Raw genomic sequence first — 26,274 nt, forward strand, 5'->3', positions numbered from 1 at the left:
GGGGTCGAGGTAGGGGTGAAAAAAAAGAAATTTTGAAGTTGAAAATATTTTTTAAAAATAAATTTCAATTTTTTTTTGGGGGTGGAGGGGCTGGTAGGGGTGGGGTTGGGAAAAGAAAAGGCAAAGAAAATATGACCCTATCCTTTTGTATTTTAATTTCTTTTTTTTTTTAATTATAAAATATGTGTAATTTTTTAATTACGTGGCAGCCACTGAGTGGCTCAATAAGCCACATAGGCGCGTTTGTAAATCACACAATTTGGCTGTTGGATTCGCGTGTTTTTTTGTTTAAGAATTGGATAGTTAAAGTGCCTACTTGTGCACTATGAAAGTTAGAGGTCATACTTAAAATTTGAAGTCAAGTTTAGGGTCCAATTTATGTATTATGCCTGATATATAAGTGTATTTCATAAAATACAAATATGAGCATGTTATCTGTAAGTAAAATATATGGTATGTACAGGTTAGTTGGATGTGTGATATTTCTGGATGATGATTGTAAAGTGTATTATTTAATTAAATTTATTTTATACCCTGATAATTTGAATAAATAGATATTATATGCTTAGCAATATGCTTATTATACGTAACAAATACAATATAATGTATTATGCTTATATTCTAAAATGGAAAAATTGTATATAATAGCAAACTATTAATTCAAATTAAATGTTATAAATATAGTTTGATCTAATTGTACCTCATAGCAAACTGTTGCTATTTCACCTCTCTCATGGTGAATCTCGCTCGCCACTCTCGTTTTTTATACAAACGCAAGTGTATAAAGTGTGTTTGTGTTTGTATAAAGCGAGAGAAAATTGTATATATACATATATTTTCGTTCCCCTCTCCCAGATCTCGCTCACTCGCCTCTCTCACTTTATACAATTGATCTTTTTGTATATGTATACCAAAGCAGATTATTCAACTGTTTTCTTTGTATATGTATAGCGAAATATACATATTTATGTTTGCTATGGAGCGCAATTATGCAAACTTTGCTATAACATACAAATATGAATTTTGTGTTTGCTATATGTGAAAGTTGCTATTTTAAAATTAGTGTTGCTATATACAAACTTTTCTCTTCTTTTAATCTGTTTAAATTTAATTCAAATCATCGAATCTTAAAATATAGAACGATACTTCCTCTAATATATGTGACTCTTTCTTTGTTATTAGTCCATCTAAAAAATATTTTTTTTTATTTGACAATTATTTAATAATACATCTTAATTTTGTCATTATTGAGTTTCACCCAATCCTCTACCGAAGAAATATCAACTAAAATATAAAAATTATACAACAAGTATAACAAAAATTTTCCTTTATTTCTATTTAACAAAACGAAATCTGACGACCGACAAATAGAGAGAGAAGAAAAGTGGATAAAGGAAAATGACGGGTAGTGAACAGCGTTATTTGTAGTGCAGTTACCCAATAAGTGCATGTGGTATGTATGGTTCGCGTAAATTTTGACGGCTAAACCAACGCGTCGGTGCAGACGGGCCCCTCCATAAATGGGCTGGCTCTGCTACACTACACACTCGATTTGGCAAATTGGGCAAGACAGAGACATAATCACATACACCTTCTTTTGGTTCCACTTCATGCCACGTTACCTAAATTTCCTTATTAATGTTAACATACCAGAATCTAATAATTGAACTATCTATTTTCAATTCACATAAATAACTAAGACAACCATGAATAACTAAGTAATCAAGTCTCCATCCAAAAAGGGGCGATCTATAAGAATCCATTTATTGACTTTGTTATGATATTACGGATCGTTTGGTATAGTGTATTGAAAAAAGATAATGTACAATTATTAGGTGGTAAAAGTCTCACATTGGTTAGAGAATGGATCGGTGGTTTTCTTATATGGACTAGGGTAATCATCTCTTTATGAGCTAGCGCTTGAGGTTGAATTAAGTTCAGGTGTCATATCTTTAAATATATTAACTTTGTGTATTGTTAGTATTTTGTTTGGTACAATTTTTAGCCTATATATGTATACTAATGATTGCATTAGTTATATACATATTGAAGTGTATTGTATTACTAATATCATGAATTTTCATGTATTAGAAATTTAAAAAAAAAGTGTCAACACATGCATTAGATTGATTAATGACATAACAATCCCTCAAATGACATCTGAAGATATTTTCCACTTCCCAAAGCTAAAGAATATGGAGGTTATTTCTGTAAACTAGCATCTTTATTGTAGAAGGTATGTAATACGTTTTATTTTTAATACACCGGCCAAATTAAACATTGCATAAGAAATAATCTCAATAAAACTAATACAAACATTACTAATATACTCATTCAACATTATTATTCTTGTATACCTTATCAAACAAACCCTATGTTAGTTTGTTTGTTATTCTGATTTGGCATACAAGTGAATCGCTATGGAGGCATAATATCAGTGTTTTAAAAAACTTTGTTGGGACTCGCCTCGGAGCTCGCCCTAGGGCGGGGATCTAACAAAACTCCCCAAAACTCAAGTGTGGGGCTTAGTTCTCTAAGACTTACGCCTTAAGTGTTGAAGGAAGCTGGTGGAACATGTCAAAGGAACATATTCGATGAAGTTGACTGACGAGTTAGAGTTAGAGTTACACTAGGACTAGACTACTAAATCCTAATTTATGTACAAGTCTAAATTTTGTACGAATAAAGCTGATGTAGTCGACTAGGATATGTGTAAATAATATATTTGTGTTGTATTAGGATTCCTAGTGTAGCTAGTATATGACTCTTCTTCTATATAAGGAGTATGTAACTCAACCATTCAATTATCAATACAATCATTGATTTTTCAAATCCTAGACGTGAGATTTCTACATGGCATCAGAGCAATAACTTTTCCGCTCTTTAACGTATTAGATCAAAACCAAAACAACCACAATATTGAACCACAATGACCTCTTCTACCAACACTCTTTCGACCTCTTCACTTCATCATCTTATTTCGTTCTGCTCCATTAAACTTAAGCCAACGAACTATCTTATATGGAGGACACAAATGTCTCAGTTGATTCAAGTGATGAGATTAATCTACATCATCACAGAAACACCTAAAGGTATCTGTTCCACTAGACAAACTACTGAGAAAGCTGTAGCAGACGAGAAGGGTGCAGAAGACAGCAACATTGTTGATGACTAGGAGGAGAATGATGTGTTGCTAATGAGTTGGATCTCAAGCACCTTGACAGAAGAAAACATGTACTTGATCGTAGGCTGCTCAACTACCAAGGAGATGTGGGAATGCTTGGAAGAAGCTTATCTTCAAGCAACAAAAGATAAGGAGTTCCAGCTTAAACAAAAACTGCAAAGTGTGAAGCTAGGAACCGAAACAATTGACGAATATATTAAGGAATTCAAAGGCATATGTGATGGCCTTGTAGCCATTCACAACCCTGTAGATGAAGATAGCAAAGTGATTAATTTTGCTAGAGGTCTAGGTCTTAAGTACAAGACTTTCATGACTGTCATGCTAGGTAAGACACCATATCCTACTCTTAATCAATTTGTTAATGCTCTCAGGGGTTTTGATATGAGGGAGGATGAAGAAAAAGTGCCCTAACAAAATCATAACATGGCATTCTCTGCCCAAAGAGGCAGGGGAAGAGGAAACTACTCTCAAAGAAGAGGAAACAATAATTTCAATTTCAGAGGAAGAGACTTTAAGCCTGCTGGACAAGGAACATGTTCTTATGACAACAGAAACGGACCAGGTCCTCAGAACATTCCTTCAAGTAGAAGTCATGAGAGGAACAATACTGATGCGTGTCAAATTTGTGCTAGAAATAATCATACTGCTCTTAAGTGTTTTTACAAGTGGGATTACTCTTACCAAGCCGCAGATGAGCTACCACAAGCATTGATTGCTACTAATCTACAAAACACTATTGATGACACATTGTATGTGGACTCAGGAGCAAGTAGTCATATGACACATAACTCAGGTTTCCTAACTGATCTTAAACACTACAATGGACCAGATAAAATCATTATTGGGAATGGATCAAAGTTAGACATAACACATGTTGGAAACATATCCGGACCAGGTCTAAAGTTAAAAGAAGTTCTTGTAGTCCCTAAGATTAATAAAAAATTACTCTCAGTTAGAAAGCTTGCAAAGGATAATTGTTGCACTCTTGAATTTGATGAAACTAACTTTGTTGTTAAGGACAAGTAGACAATGACACTGCTGCCCAAGGGAACTAAAAAGAATAGACTCTATGCTTTGGAAGATAACAATCTCTATGCTTTAACTGCTGCACACGATTGGAACACGTCAAACAACATGTGACATACTAGATTAGGACACCCTAGTTTGAAGTCTTTAAAAGTTTTGAATAGTAATAGTTGCATCAATATTAGTAGTTGGAATAAAATACCTACTGTTTGTTCTAATTGTCAGTTGGGAAAGAGTTGTAAACTTCCATTTGGTTTGAGAAATGAAATTGAGAAAAAACCTTTATTGAAAATCCATTGTGATTTATGGGGACCTGCTCCTGTCGAATCTTCCCAACATATGAAATAGTATGTTGTTTTTGTTGATGATCACACGAGGTATATATGGATTTATCCACTGAAAAAGAAATTTGAATTCTTTGAGGTCTTTGTAAAAATTTTAAAATGGTGGAAAAACAATTTTCTAAAGAGATTAAGATCTTTCAGTGTGATGGAGGTGGTGAGTTTATTCAAACAGACTTTATAGAGCATTTGAACGATTGTGGCATTTGTGAGACAAATTTCATGTCCTAACACATCTGAACAAAATAGAGTTGCAGAAAGGAAACATAGGCATATTGTGGAGACTGACTTAACTCTACTACTTCATGCTAACTTATCTTTGTTTCTATGGGTTGAGGCTTTTCTCACTACAGTATTCCTAATTAATAGACTGTCTTCCTTGGTCCTAAAGATGGTGACTCAATTTGTTAAGTTATATGGGGAACAACCTGATTACAATAGCCTAAAAATGTTTGGGTGTAGATGTTTTCCATATATCAAGGGTAGCAACAAGTTCAGTCCAAAAACTTACCCTTGTGTGTTCATAGGGTACAACAGCTTACACAAATGATATAGTTGTTATCATCCACCTATAATGAGGGTTTACATATCCAGACATGTTATGTTTGATGAAAACACATTACCCTATGTGTCTCCAAATCAATCTCATACTAACATTTATGTCTCACCTCACCTTGCTACTTTTGTTGAATCTTTCTCTAAACTGCAGGCACATGATAATTCTGATTCAGGGGAAGTACATGCTTCTAGTACACACGTTAATGGTGATAATGTTGTTACTACTCATATACTCATTGATGATGAAAGTACTATTGACCTCTCAGGCGCAAAATCAGATGTTGAGGAACAGGTTGAATGTAATGATCCATATAGTAGCATTGAAGCTCTAGCTGTAGATTTTGGATCTGCTAGTGGCAATGAGGAACATGTTGCACTTACAGGTCCAGTCAATGAGTATCATCAAATAACTATTTTAGTTGATATACATGTTGACCATCAATCTAATAATGCTACACTTCAGTCAACTACTTCGGTTGATGTACCAGTTGAGGTACTTTCTACACCACAAGGGCATCATATGATCACTAGACACAAGGCGAAGGACACCACTTATCATTTGTTGCTCGCAGCAACAAAGATATTCTGAGGGAACCAAATACTACTAAGGAAAAACTTAAGTCACATCATTGGCTTGCAACAATACAGAAGGAAATCAATGCTTTTCACACTAACAAGAAATGGATATTGGAGCCCAAATCTCCTGATATTAATTTGGTTGGCTCAAAATGGGTGTTCAAGACCAAATTAAACCCTGATGGAACAATTGATAGATACAAGGCCAGACTTGTGGCCAGGGGATTCTTTCAGCTTGAAGACATAGACTTGGAAAAACTTTTAGCCTTGTGGTTAAAGACCACAACTATTAGAGTAGTTCTATCCATTATCATCAGCTCAAGGTGGGAAATTAGACAACTCGATGTCAAAAATGACTTTCTTCATGAGTTCCTATAAGAAGAGATGTACATGAGTCAACCTCCTGGATTTATTGATCTCAAGTATCTCAGCATGTGTGTCTACTTAAAAAGACATTTTATGGTCTTAAACAAACACCAAGAGCTTGGTTTGATAGGTTTATCATGCATCTCATATACCTTGGCTTCATCTGTAGTAAGGCAGATTCTTCATTATTTACATTGCAAGCTCACAAAGGCAGCATATTTCTCTTGTTATATGTGGATGATATTATTATCACAGGTAGTAATCCATCGCATGTCTCCGAGCTAGTTCGCCAACTTGGGAAAAAATTTTCCATGAAAGATCTTGGTCTTTTACACTTCTTTCTAGGAGTAGAGGTTAAGTATTTTGATGAGGGTATCCACTTAAGTCAGAGCAAGTATGCTGCTGAGTTGCTGGACAAGACTGAAATGACTTTGGCAAAGGTTGTAGCCACTCATTTGGCTCAAAAGCATGGTTTACAAGAAGCTGTGGAAAGCCTGGTTGATGCATCTTTTTACAGAATGATAGTAGGGAGTTTTCAATACTTGACACTCACAAGACTGGATATTACTCATGTTGTGAATTTGGCAAGCCAATTTATGCAAAATTCAAACAGTGAACATCTTCAAGGGGTGAAAAGGGTTCTCCGGTACATCAAAGGTACTCTACACTTTGAACTCAGAATTATTTCACAATCACCATATAGGTTGTATGGATACTTAGATGCTGATTGGGGAATTTGTACCACCACTAGAAGATCAACTACAGGCTATAACATCTACCTAGATGCAAACTGTATTTCTTAGACTTCTAAGAAACAATCCACAGTTGCCCGATTGAGTGCTCAAGTTAAGTATAGAGCACTAGCCTCCACTGCATCAGAGATGACATGGATCATATATCTACTGCATGACCTTGGGGCGTTTCTTCAATCTGTACTTATATTGTATTGTGATAACATGAGTGTTTTGTACATGACAGTTAATCCAATTATGCATGCTAGAACCAAACATGTTGAAATGGACTATCATTTTTTAAAACATTAACCAAACAGGTTTTTGCTGAGTTTCGTAGCAAGCCAGGAGTTACAGTCCCTCTACTCACTAGCTTAAGTGGAAGTGTTAAAGGAAGCTGATGGAACATGTCAAAGGAACATGTTCGATGAAGCTGACTGACGAGTTAGAGTTAGAGTTACACTAGTACTAGACTACTAAATCTTAATTTATGTACAAGTCTTTATTTTGTACGACTAAAGCTGATGTAGCGACTAGGATAAGGTGTAAATAATATATTTGTGTTGTATTAGGATTCCTAGTGTAGCTAGTGTAAGACTCTTCTCCTATATAAGGAGTATGTAACTCAACTATTCAATTATCAATACAATCCTTGATTTCTCTAATCTTAGACGTGAGATTTCTACACTAAGCACGCCCAACGCTCGAGGCTCGCCTAACTGATCTTACACAAATTATGTCTTAAAATCTTTAGTTAACATTGTTGACCCTCATAATTCTTGAATAATTGAATGATACTTAATAATTTCTAGTCTATTGAGATAAGAAGGATGAGAATAACTCAAATAACAAGTTTTAGTATCGTATCTTTCCTATTTGATAACACTGTGAAAGTAATATATATTATGTAATATTTCTTTTAAAAATATGTCGCGAAATTTTACTTTTTCACTTATTATTGGTCTTCATGGTTTTGTCATATGTCTCAAAATTATCATACTTTATTTAGTCATTTGAAAGTAATTTTATTTTATTCATGATGGAGTGATGTTTTTATCATAATACTAGTAAGGTTATTATTTGTTTTCTTTTACGGGGTAAATAGTATAGTATGATAAAAAAAAAAAAATTGAGAAATAATAATTCTTTTATTATTAGATAGTTAAGATATTAGATTATTTATACTTGTATAATCATGTTGGAACTTTTATTTTCTATTAGTTTATTTAACATATTTATAATTATTTCAAACTATTGATTTATTTTTATAATTTAGTGTTATTATATTATTATACTATATTATAAATTAAATTTTTTAAAGATTCATAGGGCTTACGCCCCACATCTCGAGGCTTACTCCTCGCCTCACTCCCCCGTCGTTTAAAACACTGCATAATATCATAGAAAGCTATCAAAACCAATTGATTTCCTATTATATTTATTTTTTTTCGATCTATTGTTAATTTAATTTTTCTCTTATCTGGGATATAATGGAAATTACATTCTAAGCCCAATTCCAATAATTAAAGATCCTATGAAAATATATTTTTTGGAATAAATATTTTTTTCTAATAAAAAAGTAACATGAATAGGTAGAGATCTAACATGATTGATACCAAATGGGTGGTCAAGTATCATATCATACCATATGGACAACTGATTATTATAGCTGTAGCTAATATCAAATTATTTAATTTTATTGGATATATATTTGATCTGCCGTCACAAGGAATTAAAAATTTAATATATAGTGCACCTCTGTCTCCAATTTGAGAAAATGGTCTAAAACCTCCCCAACCTATACCCGAAATCCCAACTACACACTCCAACTTCACGGGTGTCCTATTACCCCCTTGAACTTCATATTTCTCTATTTTCTACACACTTAAACGCTGACCTGTCCTAGGAGGTGTTCTCACCTCCCTTAGGCGCGTAAGGATGTATCTAAAACACATTATCTGCATTTTGGAATCCACGTGTAAGTCCAAATCAACCTAAAATTAAGGCTTTCAATTACAATTTGCATTTCTAAGCTTTTTTTCTCCCACAAATCTTCCATCTTCTTCCTTTCTTCTGCCATTTAAAAAGCTTGAAGCTTGGGAACGATCTTCAATGGTAACTTCCATTTCAAATCTTGAACCTTTAGAATTTCTAATCTTCTCTAAAAAAAAATCGTTATTAGATTCAAGGTTCAAAGTTATTTTCCTCACTCATAAATATAAAATTGCAAAGTCAACTAGATCTAGCTATGGAGCTTGAGATTTCTTCTCAATGTCAATGCCCAAAAATAAGTTATTTCCCTCTTCAATTCATAAATATAGAACCACAACGTATGTACACCCATTCTTTTCACCTTCCTCCAACTCCTTCACCATTACATCTGAACTTGAAGATTTACTAATTTAGAAAATACCAATTTGCAAGATCCATTTTTTCATTTAAAGATCGATTTTATTTATTTTTTAAAAGATTACATCACATGATAAATGACATTGTTAAAATTATTTGGGTGGCGGAGCAAGTAATCTTGAAAAGAACAATTCTTGGGTCACTGTGACTTGCATTACTTGCTAAGAATAATGTAGAAGAAGAAGAAAGGTTGATATTCAATTGAAGAGTAGACATGTTGTTGGTTATGTTTGAAATTGAGAATTTTAACCTAATTAAAAGAATAAGTTAAAAAAAAGTGGGGTCTACTACATCTGAAATAAATAGGAAAATAAAATTGAAGAAAGTGGGCCCACCTAGCGCGTGTATACACGCATATGTGTATATCTGGTAATGACAAAAGTTGAGCGTTTAAGTGTGTAGAAAATAGAGAAATATGAAGTTCAGGGGGGTAATAGGACACCCGTGAAGTTGGAGTGTGTAGTTGGGATTTCGGGTATAGGTTGGGGGGGTTTTAGACCATTTTCTCTCTCCAATTTCATTATCCTTGTTACTCCTACAACACTTCCAAATCTAGAAATATAACCATCAAACTTTGAGATATATAGGTATTTCATTAATTTAAAGAGAGAGAAGAATGGATACCGGATAAAAAAAAAAATACACTAGAACCCTATAGATGAGGGTGTTTTGGTATGAACAAAAATATATAATACTTTTTGTACTTTTTTTCTCTTGAACGTTTATATGTAATTTAGAAAAAGATTTCTGAATTAGGGAAGGAGCATCACATCAAAAATGATTATTAGCGGCAATTAATTAACGATAATAACTTAATTGTAACTAAATATGTACTTTTAGCAGCAATTAACACTCTTTGTGTATGTCACTCAAGCCTTTAGCGACACTGGTTTTAATGACACTTAACTAATGCCGGTAAAGACTTTAGCACTATTTATTAATGTCTATATTTTTTGCCGCTAAAAATTATTTTTGTTGTAGTGGGATGTCGAGGGTGGTAGGGACTGGTGTGGTCAAGGCGTGATGGATGGATGTGTCGAGGTTGGGAAGAAGATAATAAACTTGAAATACTATTATGAAAATTATTTTATCTTGCTAGTCGTGCTACTAGAAAAGTCATTTTATAAATTAATTCCTAGAGATTTTTTATCTCAAAACATAAAAAATTACAAAAAAAATTTTTTGTCAATATCAAACACATCATATGCTAAACCATCAAAATGTTTTTTATTTCTGTTTGGTTCAATTGCCAACACATTTTTGTTTTCTTCATTTTTTTTTCAATCCATGTATCATTTTGTCTCGTGAATATGATATGTTTGATTATGTCATCATTGAAAGATAGTATGCCTAATTTTCCTGTTATTATAATATTTAACATTAATAACTCAAAACCTTAGCATTATCTTACTCATCAACTCATATATACAAATTGAACTTAAACATATATGCCTATTTATCAAAATCGAAATATATAACTGCACACCCCTTGACAAAACCATAAAATAGTTCTTTTGTTTATATTATATTCCATTTTACTTATTTATATATATACACACATCTATGAGGGAAAAAATAGGAAACTTGCAATTGAAATATCTCTAAGCTAATTTTATGTGTTGGAGGATAGATACCATATCTCATATTATTTGAATAATATTACAATGAGCCCCACCCGAGAAAAATACAATTAATTAAAACACTGTGAAAATCAAATACTAGTGAAGACAAATTTTGACACATCTTGCCCCGTCAAATTTGACCTAGAAAAAAGACAAATCCCAAATCACTATATGCGTGCCATTTAACTTAATTTTAGATATTGTTATGTTGTTTAATTTTGAGTATGTACGAATAGATATTTAAATTTGTGTAAAGTTGAATATGTAAATCACGTGCGCGTGACAATTCAAGTGATGAGATACAATAAGCTAAGACACTTAAACATATTTAATGTTTGAGTGTATTTCACTCAAATTGTCACATAGGACTCACGTCTCTACTGGTTCAACTTTAATTTATACAAATTTAAGTATCTACTTAGGCTATTAGACATATCTAAAATTGAAGAAAATAGATATCAACTCAGACCAAATTCAAAGTCACGTACATTAATGGCCCTAGTAATTGATCTCCATCATTAACTGTACAATTCACGTATTGTAAGCTCTAATGAGCCTATAGTTGCCTATTGCATAGATTGGAGAAAGGGGTAATTAATTGGAAACTCTGCAAAAATGACCTCTTATATATTTATGAATGAGCCTCATACGTAGGCCTTGGTGTGTGAATAATGAATCGAAGACCTCAAAAAAAAAAAGACAAGTTCATTAATTAATATGCATGTCTTCTAGACTAGTATAGTTATTATCAACATAATTTGTATGTCCCATTTGTTATAATATTAAGCACATGACTTGTAGGGGAATGAAATTTGGACAGTCTTTCTTTAATTGAAAAGATGAGACTACACCAAATTTCCTGTTATATATATAAAATATATAAATAAAAAAGAAAAAAAGAAAGCATTTGATACATATCACAGTTATGTTTAGAAGTTAGAACTAACAATAATCATTGGCGGAGCTAGAATTTTAATTTGTCTACGAATTCAATAGAATTCAAAAAAATTGGTTCATATTTTATATTCGTATTTAAAAAATCACTAAACATGTATAAATATATATTTGTCAAGAATTCACTGAGCTAATTTTTTAAAATTCAAAACTTATAAACATAAAATCCTAATCCTCACATGCACTCAAAGAGTACATTTCCAAGAAGGTTTTCAAATAAATAAATAAAAACGCATCGTGCAAGTGGTTAATTAAAAAAATACAAAGAAGTCTGTCAACTTATTTTCAATCACATGCAAGTTGGCAGTTGGGGAATATTATGTCTTTTTCAATCCTTACGATTATTTCTGGAAATAACCCATCTTTATCCGTAGTGTCCAATTCAGATGTAAAAACAAAAAATTGTACAACTATATCCAGCAAATTTTAATTAAATGTATTTTACTATAGCTAGTAGTAACATTTTGTGTTTAATTAGATGAAGTTATTTGTCGCTGTCAATATAGGCCAATCCAACACATGACATGAGCTTTGAAGTTTGACGAGAGAGGGTGAGCTGGCTCACGATTTTGATGGGCCTTCAAATAGTTAATCGAAACGGGTTGCAAGTTGATCTAACACCAACACATTTGAATCCGCTTGTGAGTAGGTTGTCTTTTAACAAGTTGGATCTACATCTATAAACTACACGGGCTAAGCTAATAAGCCTCATTTAGCCTCAATCTTAAATGAGTTCCAAAAGATTTTTAAGTCAAGCCCTCTCAATAAAGGGATATTTGGGATGGTTAATGGGAAAAGGGTGCAAAACGTTGTTCAAGAATATGAAACTAATTTATAATATTTGTTCTCCGTTAATAGTTTGACCTAATCATATCTTTATTGTTACTTAACTGGGCTAAATATTCTTTTATTTCACATAAAATTGACAGAGTATAATTAGAAGACTAATGGAAAGGACAGTTGATCCAATTTAATTCTTAGCCGTTATTATGCTATATTTTAATTAAATTGTAAGCAAAAAATTCACCAATTTAAGAAATTACATAAAATGTATTTTATAGCAACTTACAAATATTATTTTATGCAATTTAAATCAAAAGCTCTAGATATAAGTATGTTCTTGTGGGTAAGATAACGTGGAGAAACATGATAAAAAGGAATATTCAAGAAATTGGACTGGGTTTTCTTTTGGGTCTTCTCCATATGGGCCAACATAGGGTCTTTGAGACAATGAACTGGAAAACAAATATTTTCATTTGCTTATCTACTATTATAATCATGGTGTCCAGACCAATTTGCATTATTGCATGCACGTCGACTAATCTTAGACTTCATGATTTTCAGTTCACTTCATTAATCGCTTGGATAGTCAGCCCATATAATTTTGGATTTGGTTCCCCTCCATTACCCTTTCCCTTCATTTCGTCAAGTACACATCTAGATGAGAGACATATGTACTATTTAATTGATAAAGGTCAAGATTATATTGCATTAACTAGTATCATAACCATAGTTAAGTGAATAAGTTTTGGAACATAATCTTGACCTTTAACAATTAAATAGTACACATGCTCTCATCTATATGTGTACTTGACGAAATGGAGGGGAAGCCAAATCCTATAATTTTCATATCACCAATTGTAGGGTTACATTGTAAATAATTCATATGGAAGAAGAAATTAAATTCTTATACAATCCTTTACATAACTAAAATCTCATAACAAAAAAAAGAAAAAATTACTTGGATGGGTGTCTTTTCATGAATAATTATTAATTTTAGTGATACTTTTTATTTATTACCGTTTATAGCAATACTATACTAAATATGCAATATGTATTAAAAGTGAGTTAAGTATGCAATATATATGTGTTATAATTGTTTTTAAAATATACTATACTTGTTTGGTAAGAAGTTAACACATTGTATTATAAGTGTATTAAAATGTGTGATAAATATATTAACCATCAATAAAATTTGTATTATATGTGAAAAATAAATTGCTCTTTGTAATATATATTAAAACTGTATTATTAATATATTAAAAGTGATCGAGTGAAAAAAAAAATGTTATTGCTATAAATGGTAAATATTTTTTTTATTATAGTATATTTATGTAAGTTCCCCACAAAAAAAATCATCAACTGTTTTCAACCACAACATGTTTTTACATTCCATGAAGCCACCAAATGCCATTATTTCAATAACACAACAAACATACCAATTGTTTCAATAACATATACATACGAAGAACTAGAAAGAGATTTTTTATTTTTTTTAACAATGAAACATTTCATAAATAATTGAGAGAAATAAACACGAAAGATGACTTTACTCCAAATGCCTAATTATGCCAGCCACAGACCTGTATGAGGGGGATATTTGGCCCAACTAAGTAACGGTAGGATCATGAATGAACCAAACTACTAACAAAGGACAAATATTGTGAATGTTCACATTCCTAAAGGACATCAAGTATAAAGTAAATCATAACAACAATGTTGAATAAGAAACATGGTTTTGCATTAAACTTAAGAATTGAATAAAGAAATGTAGTCTACTCATAGCTTGAATTTGACAGCAAAACCGCAAAACCTAAACTTCCATGAAAACGTTCAGACGTTTTTTTTCTGTTTATGGAATTGAAAGGGGTAAAAGATAAAAGGAAGATCCATAACTAAAGACGAGAAAAAAAATAAAAGACAAATAAGAATGTTCCATAGTAAACTAGTATTTTCCACCTCTGCTACTAGCCATTGAATTCCCTGGTGATCTAACTCTTTTTCATCACTCGTTGGGCTTGGCAAGGCTGCAATACGAGGGATACAGATATAAATCAGTTGACAGTCACAAGGCTAGTTCCTTTTTGTTCTTTTTTATTATAATTCTAATACGAAGTTATTAAAAACAAAAATAACTTACCCTAAGTTGGGGTTCAGCTTGAATGCACGCAAGTAAGGATCCATGGGTAGACCCATGGCAGCATACCTTGGATCGTATGGCTCAAATGGAGGACTGCATTTCAAGTCACATAATTAGTATAACAACAGATAAAGTTAATGTAGGCTTTGGATTTGGTTTTGGCAAAAAAATTGGAGGAAAGTTGTATGTTGAAATTAATCTAAGAGAAAATGAAAAGAAAAAACGTACATACACTTTAGGATTGTCTTCGTATATCCGAATAAAGGTGTTTTAAATTTATGGAAATATATATTTTAAAGGCTTTTGTAAACCAAAATGTGGAATGTTACCTGATCGCCTGAGGATAATCTATCCTGCTCTGTCTATGTTCTGGCTCAACAACTTCTCTCTGCATTCATTTCATAAAAGATGGAAAATTAGGAACATAGCACTTAACTATTTTTTAAATCGTTACATATAGACATTTATTGAAAATTTTAATTTTTTAAAAATAGATTGGTTAAACTATTGAAAATAAATTAGGGATGATACATACTCCAGAATGAGAAGATGATTGATGCAGCCTCGGCACTCTGTTACATGCATAGTCAGTCTGCATTTATTTGCATTATTAGACGATGAGCTATTCAATACAGAGTATCAAAAAGAAGTTTGAGTTTACATTAATAACTCAAGAAAAGAGAAAATGTCATAATTAGAGACCATACCCGTTTTCTTTTAGTGGTTGAACTTTCCTCACTTGTCGCTTTTTGCATTGCTGCAGTACAAGGGATACAGATACAGAGCAGTTGATATTACACAGTGCTAGTTCCTTTTTGTTCTTCTTTTGATTTATAATTCTAAGAATACAAAGGTATTTTAAAAAATAAAATAACTTACAAAAGTGTGGATTCAGCTTCATTGCACGTAAATAAGGATCCACCGGTAGACCAATGTCAGCATATCTTGGATCATATAGCGTATATGGAGCAGGCCTGCATTTCAAGTCACATAAGTTCATGATTTTAATTTTGTGGTAATTTTACAGGTCATCACATAATTAGTATAACAGGTGTTTTAAAGGCTTTGGATTTGGTTTTGACAAAAAAAATGGAGGAAAGTTGTATGTTGAAATTACTTTTAGAGAAAATGAAAAAGAAAATAAAAACTACATACATAATACATTAGGATTGTCTTCGGATATTCGAATAAAGTTGTTATCAGTTTATGGAATTTTTCTTTTTTTTTAAAAAAAAAGCCTTTCTAATCCAAAATGAGGAATGCTACCTGATCACCTGAGGTTGAGGATAATCTATCCTGCTCTGTCTATGTTCTTGCTCAACAACTTCTCTCTGCATTCATTCCATAAAAGATGAACATTTAGAAACATAGCACACCTACTTTTAAATGGTTACATATACACATTTATTGAAAAATTTTAATTTTAAAACTAGACTGGTTAAATTACTGAAAATAAATTAGGGATGAGATATACTCCTGAATGATAAGATGATTGATGCAGCCTTGGCACTATACAACGTGAATAGTCAATCTGCATTATTATAAGACGGGCTAGTTGATATGGAGTATTAAAAAGAAGTTTATATTTACATTAACAACTCAATAAAAGAGAGAATTTGATAATTAGAGACCATTCCCTTGAATTATTAGCGGCGTAACCTGCTAAAGCCAATTCGAGTTGGCATTATATTTCTATACCAAAAAAAAATTAAAAATTATATGCATGGTAAGGCTGAAATACAAGTATTCAGCTATCACAAGAAAGATTTCAAAAATAAAATAAACACGTGATAAAAGAAAGAAAGAAAGAAAGAAAGAAAGAGGTTATAGAAACATACCACGTAATTTAAGCCGTTGGTACTTGCATCAACAAACACATGCCTAGGTATGTTTAAAACTAGCATTTAGTGGATTGTAAAAAAAATATTGCCGTAAAAAGTGAAGGATAATCCATTAGTAATCAAAAAAGTAGAGGAAAGAATCCACATATATTGTTCAAGTTGATTAACAAAATGTCTACCGCGAATATGCTCTAGGTAAAAAAAAATACTATTAATTTTACCTCGAGATTGGAGACACATCAGGTCGATTCATCACAAACTGATCTGTTGGCAATTGATTATTGTGATGATGTGATTGATAGTGTTCATTGAATTGCCTGTGGAGGTTACATTTTCCAAGAGATATAAACAGAGTACAAAGGATATGAATAGACCATAAGATGTAGCGTAACTAAAAAGGAATTATAATTGCAGCTGATAACATCCACATTCAGAATGACTCTAAATGTATGTGAAAATTTGAAATGAGAAAAAACATCTCTTTAATGTATCGTACACTTGTAAATGAGTTAAATCAATGCAACCCATTGTGACATATTTAAAATAGAATATGATTTCTCATGAAGAATTTTTTGATGTCACTAACATGCATTTGCACAACCTTTTCGTGTATATGAACAAAGACAGAATATGATTTCTCATGAAGAGATTTGTTAAAAATTAATTACAAATAAATCATCTCTCTTTTTTAATATCTTAAACCTCTGAATAAAGTAAATGAACCATTTGACACAAATAAATCATCTCTCTCTTTTAATATCTTAAACCTCTGAATAAAGTAAATGAACCATTTGACACAAATAAATCATCTCTCTCTTTTAATATCTTAAACCTCTGAATAAAGTAAATGAACCATTTGACACAAATAAATCATCTCTCTCTTTTAATATCTTAAACCTCTGAATAAAGTAAATGAACCATTTGACACAAATAAATCATCTCTCTCTTTTAATATCTTAAACCTCTGAATAAAGTAAATGAACCATTTGACAGAGGGATCCTTTCATTCTGTTTTTTCAGAAAGTCCAGAGATTTGAAACCTCCAGGCAATGAAAACATGAGATTTCCAAGTATTCTTTTATGAATAGGGATATCCTATTATGTTAACATACTTATTTACACGAACCAAATAACTACTACCTGTGGCTGCTGAGTATAGACGATTTCTGCGAATTTTTTGGGTAGGTTTGGCAGTCAAAATAGTCAAGAATTGGTGGAACCTCCCCAAAATAACTTGTGAAATTATCATCGGTTTGGGACCTAACACAAGCATAAAACAAATTGTTAGAATCACTTAGATAAGAAAGTGTAAGGCCCTTTCTTTTTTATAAATTGGTACAAGTAAAATTGTAATAAAATGACAATTACAGATGAATCCACAAAAGAATAAAAACCTTTATTTAGATGGTATGGTAAAAAATGTTTATTTGATAAAACACACTTAAGACACTAGCAGTGGTGGCAACAAATAGTGGTGGTTGTCAGTGGTGAAAGTTATGAGGTGGCGATTGGTGATTATCATGGTTGGTGAGGGGCTGTAGTGGTGGTTTTGCAGTGGTGGCTGATGATGGCTAGTGATGGTGACTAGTTTCATTCCTTGTTGCTGTGATGGTTTGCAGTGATAGTTGTACAGGGGAGGTAGTTGATCATGGCGGTAGTGGATAAAATGGTGGTAAAAGGACATACTCACAGGAATTTTTAAGTGAACAACAAGTTCAAAATAATCTATATGACTGTTCTCTTGGACAAGCTTGTTTCCAAATCTTATCAAATTTGATCAACTATTAACGAATAATCCTAATGTAGGTGGATTTGGTCAGGAGATACAGAAATAGTACTTCAAGACCTATTAGATCTGAATGAATTAGACCTAATCAGAATAAAGAAGTAATATTAAAGGAAAAAGCAAATGTTACACTATGAGCTGACATCTGAAAATGAACGCAATTCAAACCATTATTAAGATCTAAGGCCTCATTTGTTTGCATTTAATCATTAAGACCTCAATCATTAAGTTTGTTTGTTTTCAGGGTATGAATTTTAATCATTCAGCTCTTAATCATTAAGTGTGTTTGTTTTCTTATTTTACTCCATCTACTTTCAGTCACCACCCACAACCACCATTTCAGCCACAACTATCACCACTGTCAATCACTACCACCTACCATCCACAACCATCCTCGGCCCAACCACAACTATCACTACCGTCAATTACCAAAACCAATCGTCATCACCTTTACCATTATTTGCAATCATCACCACCAACTACTATTAATTACATCCACCAATCACAATCGATAATTACCACCATTAGTTAACAATATATATCGCTAACCACCATCATCATTCACCACTACCACTAGTTATCAGTATCATTCCACTACAAATTATCAATCATCACTACCAACAATCACGATTAATCATTAGTGCCAACCACTATACCATAAGAAGTCGTTTGGTTTGAATTCAAGTTATGATGGGATTATTTATAATGGAATAAATTATGATAGGATTCGTTATGATGGGATAACTTATGCTAAAATTATTTTTTATTGTGGGTTTGGTTTGTTGTATTCAAAATAATAAATTTTAAGAACAATTTATTTGTTTACAAAAATACCATTTATGAATGTGAAAAGTAATGTATAAAAAAGGTTTAAAGGTATATTTTTGTCATTTACTTATTTGATCCCGAGATTACTATATCGTCCAAGGAAAGGGATAACTTATCCCGATACTAATTATTAATCCTGGAATAAGTTATCCCGGACTTGCCAACCAAACAACAAATTAAGTAGCACTATAATTTAATTCCAGAACTAATTGGTGTTAACCTTCACACCAAACGACCCCCACAACCACCATCAGTAGTCAACGTCATCCCAAATTGATACACACAATCACCATCGTTAGTCATCACCACCACCAATTGTCATATAAAAAAATTAAAATATTTATTGATATAATATTAGATTAATTTAGTATTTTTAATTAAATTTTATATTTATTATTTTCTAAACAAAAGATAAATTTTATACATTCAGATGTTGAGAAAACAAACAGTCTTAACTATATAGTATTCAGATTCAGACCTCTAAATCTTAAAGAACATCTTAATATTCATATGTGTATTGAGATTCAAATGTTTTAATCTTAATGAAACAAATGAGGCATAAGACATATAACTGGGAGAATAAAGTAAGAGAAATGTTCTTACATTGAAAAATCAAGGAAACAAGAGAGAAAACCAGAGAGTGCTAACTTCAAAAACGACCACACGTTTCTGCAAGCAGGGAGGATCTAGAGCGTAGGCCCCACCTATTCGAGAACGGATGGTCACGCCGCACCAGCACCCAACCTTTCTTTTGCTCTTCCTTCGATTTGCCTCTAGGAACGCGCCACTTGGGAACCCTAATAATATTCAAAAGCTGCTACATAAGCATCTTATTTATAATGCTCAGAATTTAATTCCTCTCAAGCAAATGGAATGAAAATGAATTATTTACTTCTAAATTAGGAAGAAAATTTAAATAAAATTAAATTCTAAACATATGAGTGAATTAAATATTCATACTTCTAAATTAGTAAGAAATTTGAATGAAATTAAATTCTAAGCATATGAGTGAATTAAATATTCATACTTCTAAATTAGTAAAAAATTTGAATGAAATTAAATTCTAAGCATCCGAGTAGATTGAATATTCATAGTTCTAAATTAGTAAGAAAATTTGTTCTAGATTGATATTTAGATTACCTTCACATGATATTGAATTATGTGTATTATTACTTTTATATTCTAGATTCACTTCTGGTCCATAATATTTATGGACTGTCGTAGACTTGGAAGAACATAATTTTTTTTAAGGGAAGCTAAAAAAAGAGAAATAGTACGAAAAGGAAAATCTTTAATTTAAGCTGGTGATCTCCACTGTACCAACAAATTCCAATATTCTCAAATCTCAAATGTCATCGGCAATCAATTAACTTGGAAATTCGTTCATCAACATCTCCCCTCGAACTAACAAGTATAAGTCTGCTCTTGAATCTTTAAGAACATATAAGTTTGCATACTATGCTAATGTTGCAAGAAATTCACCAATATTGGGCTACATGGAGTGTTTTCAACCTCAAATAACAAGAATTTGAGTCAAGTACTCTCTCTAAAGCACCTGCTTGTTTATAATTTATATGTTAACCAAATATATGAGCTAATATAGAAATATGTCAAGTATACCTTAGTCCAACAGCATGGGATGAGATGTTTGGTTTCTTCTCATCAAATAGTTCCTCAGGTGGCTACTGACAAATTCTAAGAAATGAGAAAAGAGGGAGGGACAAGTTCATTGTTATGATGACACTAGTCAACTATAATTACGAAAACTATAACCTGAAAATTTTGCAACACGCTTACTAGTGCATTTATAAGCTTGAACCTCTATGTTATCTCCTCTAAAGATCTTACTTTCATGGAACATATCTTCACGATTAGTTTTGCGGACAAGTTGTCTTGTCTGTTTTTTTTTTTTTTTATGAAGTAGATTCATTCAAAGGCATCAAGAAGATGCAAGCTTTACAAGGATAGATCAGTTAAGCTCACAAAAAGAAGGATTACTCTAAAAGACTCTTGCTTGACTAAGAATAATCTCATAAGGAGGAAATTCCAAATAGTCAACAGATGCTACATGTGCTTGTGCAACTCAGAATCTATTAATCACTTGTTCCTTCATTGCCCAGTTGCAACAGGCCTATGGAACATGTTCTTCTCACTTTTTGGACTCACTTGGGTCATGCCAAGATCATTGAGAGAGGCTTTTGTGTGTTGTTGTTCTTGGAAAGTTGGGAAGTCCATCAAGCAGATCTGGTCTTTGGTTCCAGCCTGTATTTTGTGGTGCTTATGGACGGAGAGGAACAAAAAATGTTTTGATGGCACCCCAACTCCCATCACTACCTTTAAAGCAAGATGTTTGATTACTCTTTTTGGTTGGGTTAATCTCTCTCCTGTACTTAGTGCCGATTCTTTCCTGGAATTTATCAACTCCATAGATCTCTGTTGTTAGCTGTTTAGATAGCTTTTTTTTGCCTTTTTGGGAGCTGATATTTCTTTCTTTTGTAATCTGTGCATCTGCTTGATGCTTTGTTAATGACATTCTTCTTACTTAATCAAAAAAAAAAAAAAGGATTTGTAACCTCTTTCTAAGCTATAGAGCTAACAAAATCCAGGATGAGTTCTAAATTATTTACAGGGGTCAATTTGGACCAACCAAAAAGGCTAACTAGACATCTGCCTCGCAAAAGATTTCTAGAAGTTGAAATTCCAATATAAACATCTTTTGTTCCTCTCTGTCCATAAACACCAAAAGATAGCACCAGGGATCACCATCGACATACTCTTGATGGATTTGTCAACTTCCCGTGAACTCCAACTTTCAAGAGCATCCCAAATAGAGAAAGGCATGACCTAGGAAAGACCAAAAAAGCAACAAAACATATTCCAGAGGTCTAGGGCAGCTGGGCAGTGCAGTAGCAAATGGTTGACACTTTATGTGTGCTTGTGGCAGAAATAGCATCAGTTAGCAACTTGGAATTTCCTTTTGGAGAGATTATCCTGTGTGAGGCATGAGTTATGCAGTGCAGTCCAGCTGAAACAGATCACTTTGGTAGGTAATTTTGTCTTCCATATATGCTTCCATGGCCATTTGTCAATTATTGAGTTCCTTGAGCATAAACTGCGTTATCCTTCCTTTGTTGTGTAGTAACCTTTTCTTGAGTTACCCCATTTCAATCTATCAGGCTCTTGGGGCGAAAAGGAGCAAGACTGCAACTTGGCAAAGAGACCAAATATGTCATTAAGTTCCAAGTCATTTAGGTTTTCCTGAACCTTAGGTCCCAAATGTCGTCTGATTTGTTGGATGCTATGGTAGAATTTGGTTCAGCTGCAATGAGGTGCAAACTTGGAAATTCCTCACCCAAAGTTGTGTCTCCCAATCATGTCTTTCCAAAATTTGATGTGAGATCCATTGCCAACTCTAAATGTGACGTTCCTAGCAAAATCTGGCCAAAGTTTACTGATCCTTTTCCATACACCAACTCCATATGCATCTGCTGAGACTTTAGTGGACCAGTGAGTAAGCTCACCATGTTTAGCTTTGATCACCTCTTTCCACAATCCAAAGTCTTCAGTTCCGTACCTCCATAACCATTTCATCATCATGTTTTTATTGTGAGCTGCAAGGTCTTTGATACCCAAACCCCCTCTTGAGATTTAGGTTGCGTCACTTTTGCTCATTTAACCAAGTGAAACTTATGATCCTTGATGTTGCCTTCCCATAGAAAATTCCTTCTCATTTTGTCGAGCTTTTCAAGATGCAGGAATAGGGAAAAGGGACATATAATGTAGGGATGTTGTCCATTACACTATTAATCAATGTAACTCTTCCTCCAAAAGAAAGATACTGCATTTGCCATGTTGCTAGTATTAATTCAAACTTCTCAATTATTCCCAACCATATCTCGTTAGCCTTGAAATTTGCACCTAAAGGCAACCCAAGATAAGTTGTTGAATAGGACCCTATGTTGCAGCACATGATTCCTACTAGCTCTACCAAATTCTGCACTGAGTTTACGGGATAGATAGTGTTTGTTGACATATTTGTGTGTAGTCCAGAGACAGCTTCAAAAATGGGCAAAGTCAAGTTTAGCTTAATAACTTGTGATCTATCTGCCCCACAAAATAGCGAGTATCATCCGCATAAAGCAGATGTGAAATTGTGGCATTGTTTCCCGTGGGACTGCCTACTTTGAAGCCTTAAATCAATTGTAGTTGACATGCTTTTTGGAGCATCATACTAAGGTCTTCCATATCAAGGATGAAAAGAAAGGGAGAGAGGGAGTCTCCCTGCCTTAGCCCTTTTTGAGGAGAGAAAAAACCTGCAGCCCCTGTTAATGAGCACAGAATATTTTACCATTGTCAGACTGTATTTGATCCACCTATTCTCAAATCCCATCCTTTTCAAGATTGTGAACAGATAGGCCCAATTAAGCTTGTCAAAAGCTTTCTCTATGTCAAGTTTAAACAACGACCCTGTGTCTCCTGATTTCTACTTCCAATTCAGCACCTCATTTGCTATCAATACAACATCTGAGATTTGTCTACCCTTAACAAATGCATTTTGGTAGTCTGAGACCAGCTTCCCAATTACAGATTTAAGTCTCTCCACAAGAATCTTTGCTATTAACTTGTACACTCTCCCAACAAGACTGATCTGTAATCTTTTAATTCTATTGCCCCTTTCTTTGTAAATGAGGGCAATAAAGGAAGCATTATAGGACTTGACCATATGACAGTTATGGGGAAAGTGGTTTAGGGCCCCGATTACTTCATATTTAATGACTTCCCATGCCTTCTGAAAAAAGGCCATTGTAAAGCGGTCAGGGCCTGGAGCCTTGTCAGGTGCACAAGTCTTGATGGTAGCATGAATTTCCTCCTCTTCAAAATTTCTTTCATCTAGAGAGATGGATGCCATATCCAGTTCTGCAAGATCAATGTAACACCCCGTAGTTTCTAGTACGAATTCGAGTTGTACACGCCGACAAGTCGGTTTAATATCCGAAGACAAAAGTTGAAAATGGGTAAGTATAACAAGGAACCCTTATAATAAGTCATTTAAAGAATTAGACTTAGTTAGAGACCAAAGGAAGCCTTAGAACAAAAGTTGAAGTTAAATAGGACTATGGTGGAGTATTTCAAGTGGTTCCGAGTATGGACTGACTTTTAACAAGCATATCTTCCAGCATATGGGGATCTAGAGGCTGAGTTACCTGTAAAAAGAAAGTCCTATCAACATCCATCTGACTTTGGAGTAAAAAGTTATACCCATTTTACCACACCATGCTCAGTGTTGAGGCAATTGACGAGCCAAAGTATGGTCGTGAGTTGAAGTACGGCTTGTGAATTGGGTCGTGAAAAAGTTTTGAAAGGGTGAAAAATCAAGTTCTGGACAACCCCCAACGTAAGGTGGGATTTATGGGACGCGGATTGATCCACGAGGAGATCCACGACCGTGAATTATTGACGACCGACAGTCAGTCTGTAGATTTAAGTCGGCAGAAGCTTTTTAAAAGCTTTTAACACGATTCAAAGGCCTTTTTTCATTATTTTCTTCACCCATCTCATCTATAAGGTCTCCAAAAGGGTTTCTAGTTGATCCAAGGTCCCTGGTAAGAATTTCTCATGGCTCGAGCTCAGTTTTTTTGCCCGTTACCACTGTAGTTGCTAACTTGGGTATCTTCTTGGCTTCTTATTTGGAGGTGAGCCATTTGCAGAACCAAAGGTCATTGGAATTGAAAATTAACAGTGTAACATAACACTAAAAAAAGGTTGATGAATAGTAAATAAGTGCAATGAAAACAAAAGACTAAATTCAAAACTAGACAGTGTAAGCATTTGGGTGTAAATAAATAGGAAAATAAGTGCATAAATGAAAACAACATGCCACTTTCTGTAACTCTCCTGAACATATTTGATAGTACATATAATTTGTCATGCACCTGCAGCTATTCACTCAACAAATGGTCTGTTACCTACCACAATTAGGGACTCACAGAAGACTGTAGGAAAATCAAGAAAGTGTGAATCTAAGCCGAGTGCCCGCTTCAGATACATTTTACTACTTTTGTTAAATTTAGTTGTTATCATAACAATATAAAGCAATATTGTTTACTTCTATTTCTTGTTGTTTCATCAAAATCTTCTAACAATTAACAGTGAAAAACTGAAAGTTATACCAAATAAAATACCTTGAACTCTGAATATGGGAAAATAGTGCCATGATACTCTCTTAACATTTTTGCCCGTTCAAGACGAGCTTTCATTACTTCTATCACTGGTTTTCTGCATAGACATATTTTGATTTAAGAATAAAAAGCAGAATAATAAAATAAACCATAGCATAACTTTATATCCATTGAATTTTGATAAAATAAATATTTGATTTGCTGATTAGGGGTGATTAGAAATACATTAAAGGGTGTGTTTGGTACGAAGGAGAACATTTTTCATTGTAAAACAAGAACATGTTTTCTTGAAAAATAAGTTTGATTTCTTACTCATTCTAGTGTTGGTAAAGGGGTGGAATGATCAAGGATTAGGGATTGGGGCCGTTGGATGGGTGGGGAAGATAGAATTAACAAACAATGTCATTGTAGAACTTGATTTCCCTATATAAATCAAGAAAGTCATTTTACTCATTTTCAAGAAACTTGTTTTTCACCCTAAGTGGAAAGTTAACTAGTTACTCCACAAGAGAGAGCATATCAGAATAAAGGAGAATCACCTGATCAACCAGGCCGGAGGAATTGAAATGATGCAAGAGACGATTCCAAGAAGAAAATTCAGGGACAAGATTGTAATTCTCATCGAAGAAAACGTTACCGTACCGGCGGTCATTGCCGATGAAGAGATTGGGAGGCGTATTCCGAGGTTTAATGGGATAGCAATGGAGAGCAGAGGGTGGTTCTTTATCTTGTACATAAAATGTTCGACGAAATGCCACAGAGAATCGTCTACTTCTCCGCTTCATTATTTGTATGTGTTCTTTTTCAGCTCTCGCCGAACGAAATACCCCGAGTGTTAAAAGCTTGTGTTATCCCTATTAAATATTAATACATCTAAAATACACGCATATAAGTGGAATAAAAAAACATAAAGTATTACTTTACTAAACTTATTCGACTACATCTAAAATTCA

General features: G+C 33.3%; 1 protein-coding gene across 3 annotated transcripts; it reads right to left on the reverse strand.

Annotated features, from left to right (window-relative positions):
* Positions 1 to 14,266: 14,266 nt before the first annotated feature.
* Positions 14,267 to 26,161, reverse strand: LOC102604272 (uncharacterized). 3 transcript variants are annotated; one of them, XM_006344603.2, is made up of 14 exons: positions 25,861 to 26,161; positions 25,325 to 25,418; positions 19,746 to 19,939; positions 17,669 to 17,788; positions 16,750 to 16,845; positions 16,526 to 16,568; positions 16,162 to 16,218; positions 15,954 to 16,018; positions 15,567 to 15,661; positions 15,395 to 15,444; positions 15,223 to 15,279; positions 15,017 to 15,075; positions 14,688 to 14,780; positions 14,267 to 14,574 (listed from the first exon to the last, which is right to left on the reverse strand). In XM_006344603.2, coding segments are annotated over exons 3-14 (759 nt in total). In that variant the 5' UTR covers positions 19,748 to 19,939; positions 25,325 to 25,418; positions 25,861 to 26,161; the 3' UTR covers positions 14,267 to 14,552. The 3 variants fall into 3 exon arrangements, with proteins under 3 accessions (XP_006344665.1, XP_015163005.1, XP_015163004.1); XM_015307519.1 differs by lacking the exon at positions 16,162 to 16,218; XM_015307518.1 differs by lacking the exons at positions 25,325 to 25,418; positions 25,861 to 26,161 and adding an exon at positions 20,763 to 20,814.
* Positions 26,162 to 26,274: the final 113 nt, after the last annotated feature.

This window comes from Solanum tuberosum, unplaced genomic scaffold, assembly GCF_000226075.1.
Source record: "Solanum tuberosum cultivar DM 1-3 516 R44 unplaced genomic scaffold, SolTub_3.0 scf00060, whole genome shotgun sequence".
Classification (NCBI taxonomy): domain Eukaryota; kingdom Viridiplantae; phylum Streptophyta; class Magnoliopsida; order Solanales; family Solanaceae; genus Solanum; species Solanum tuberosum.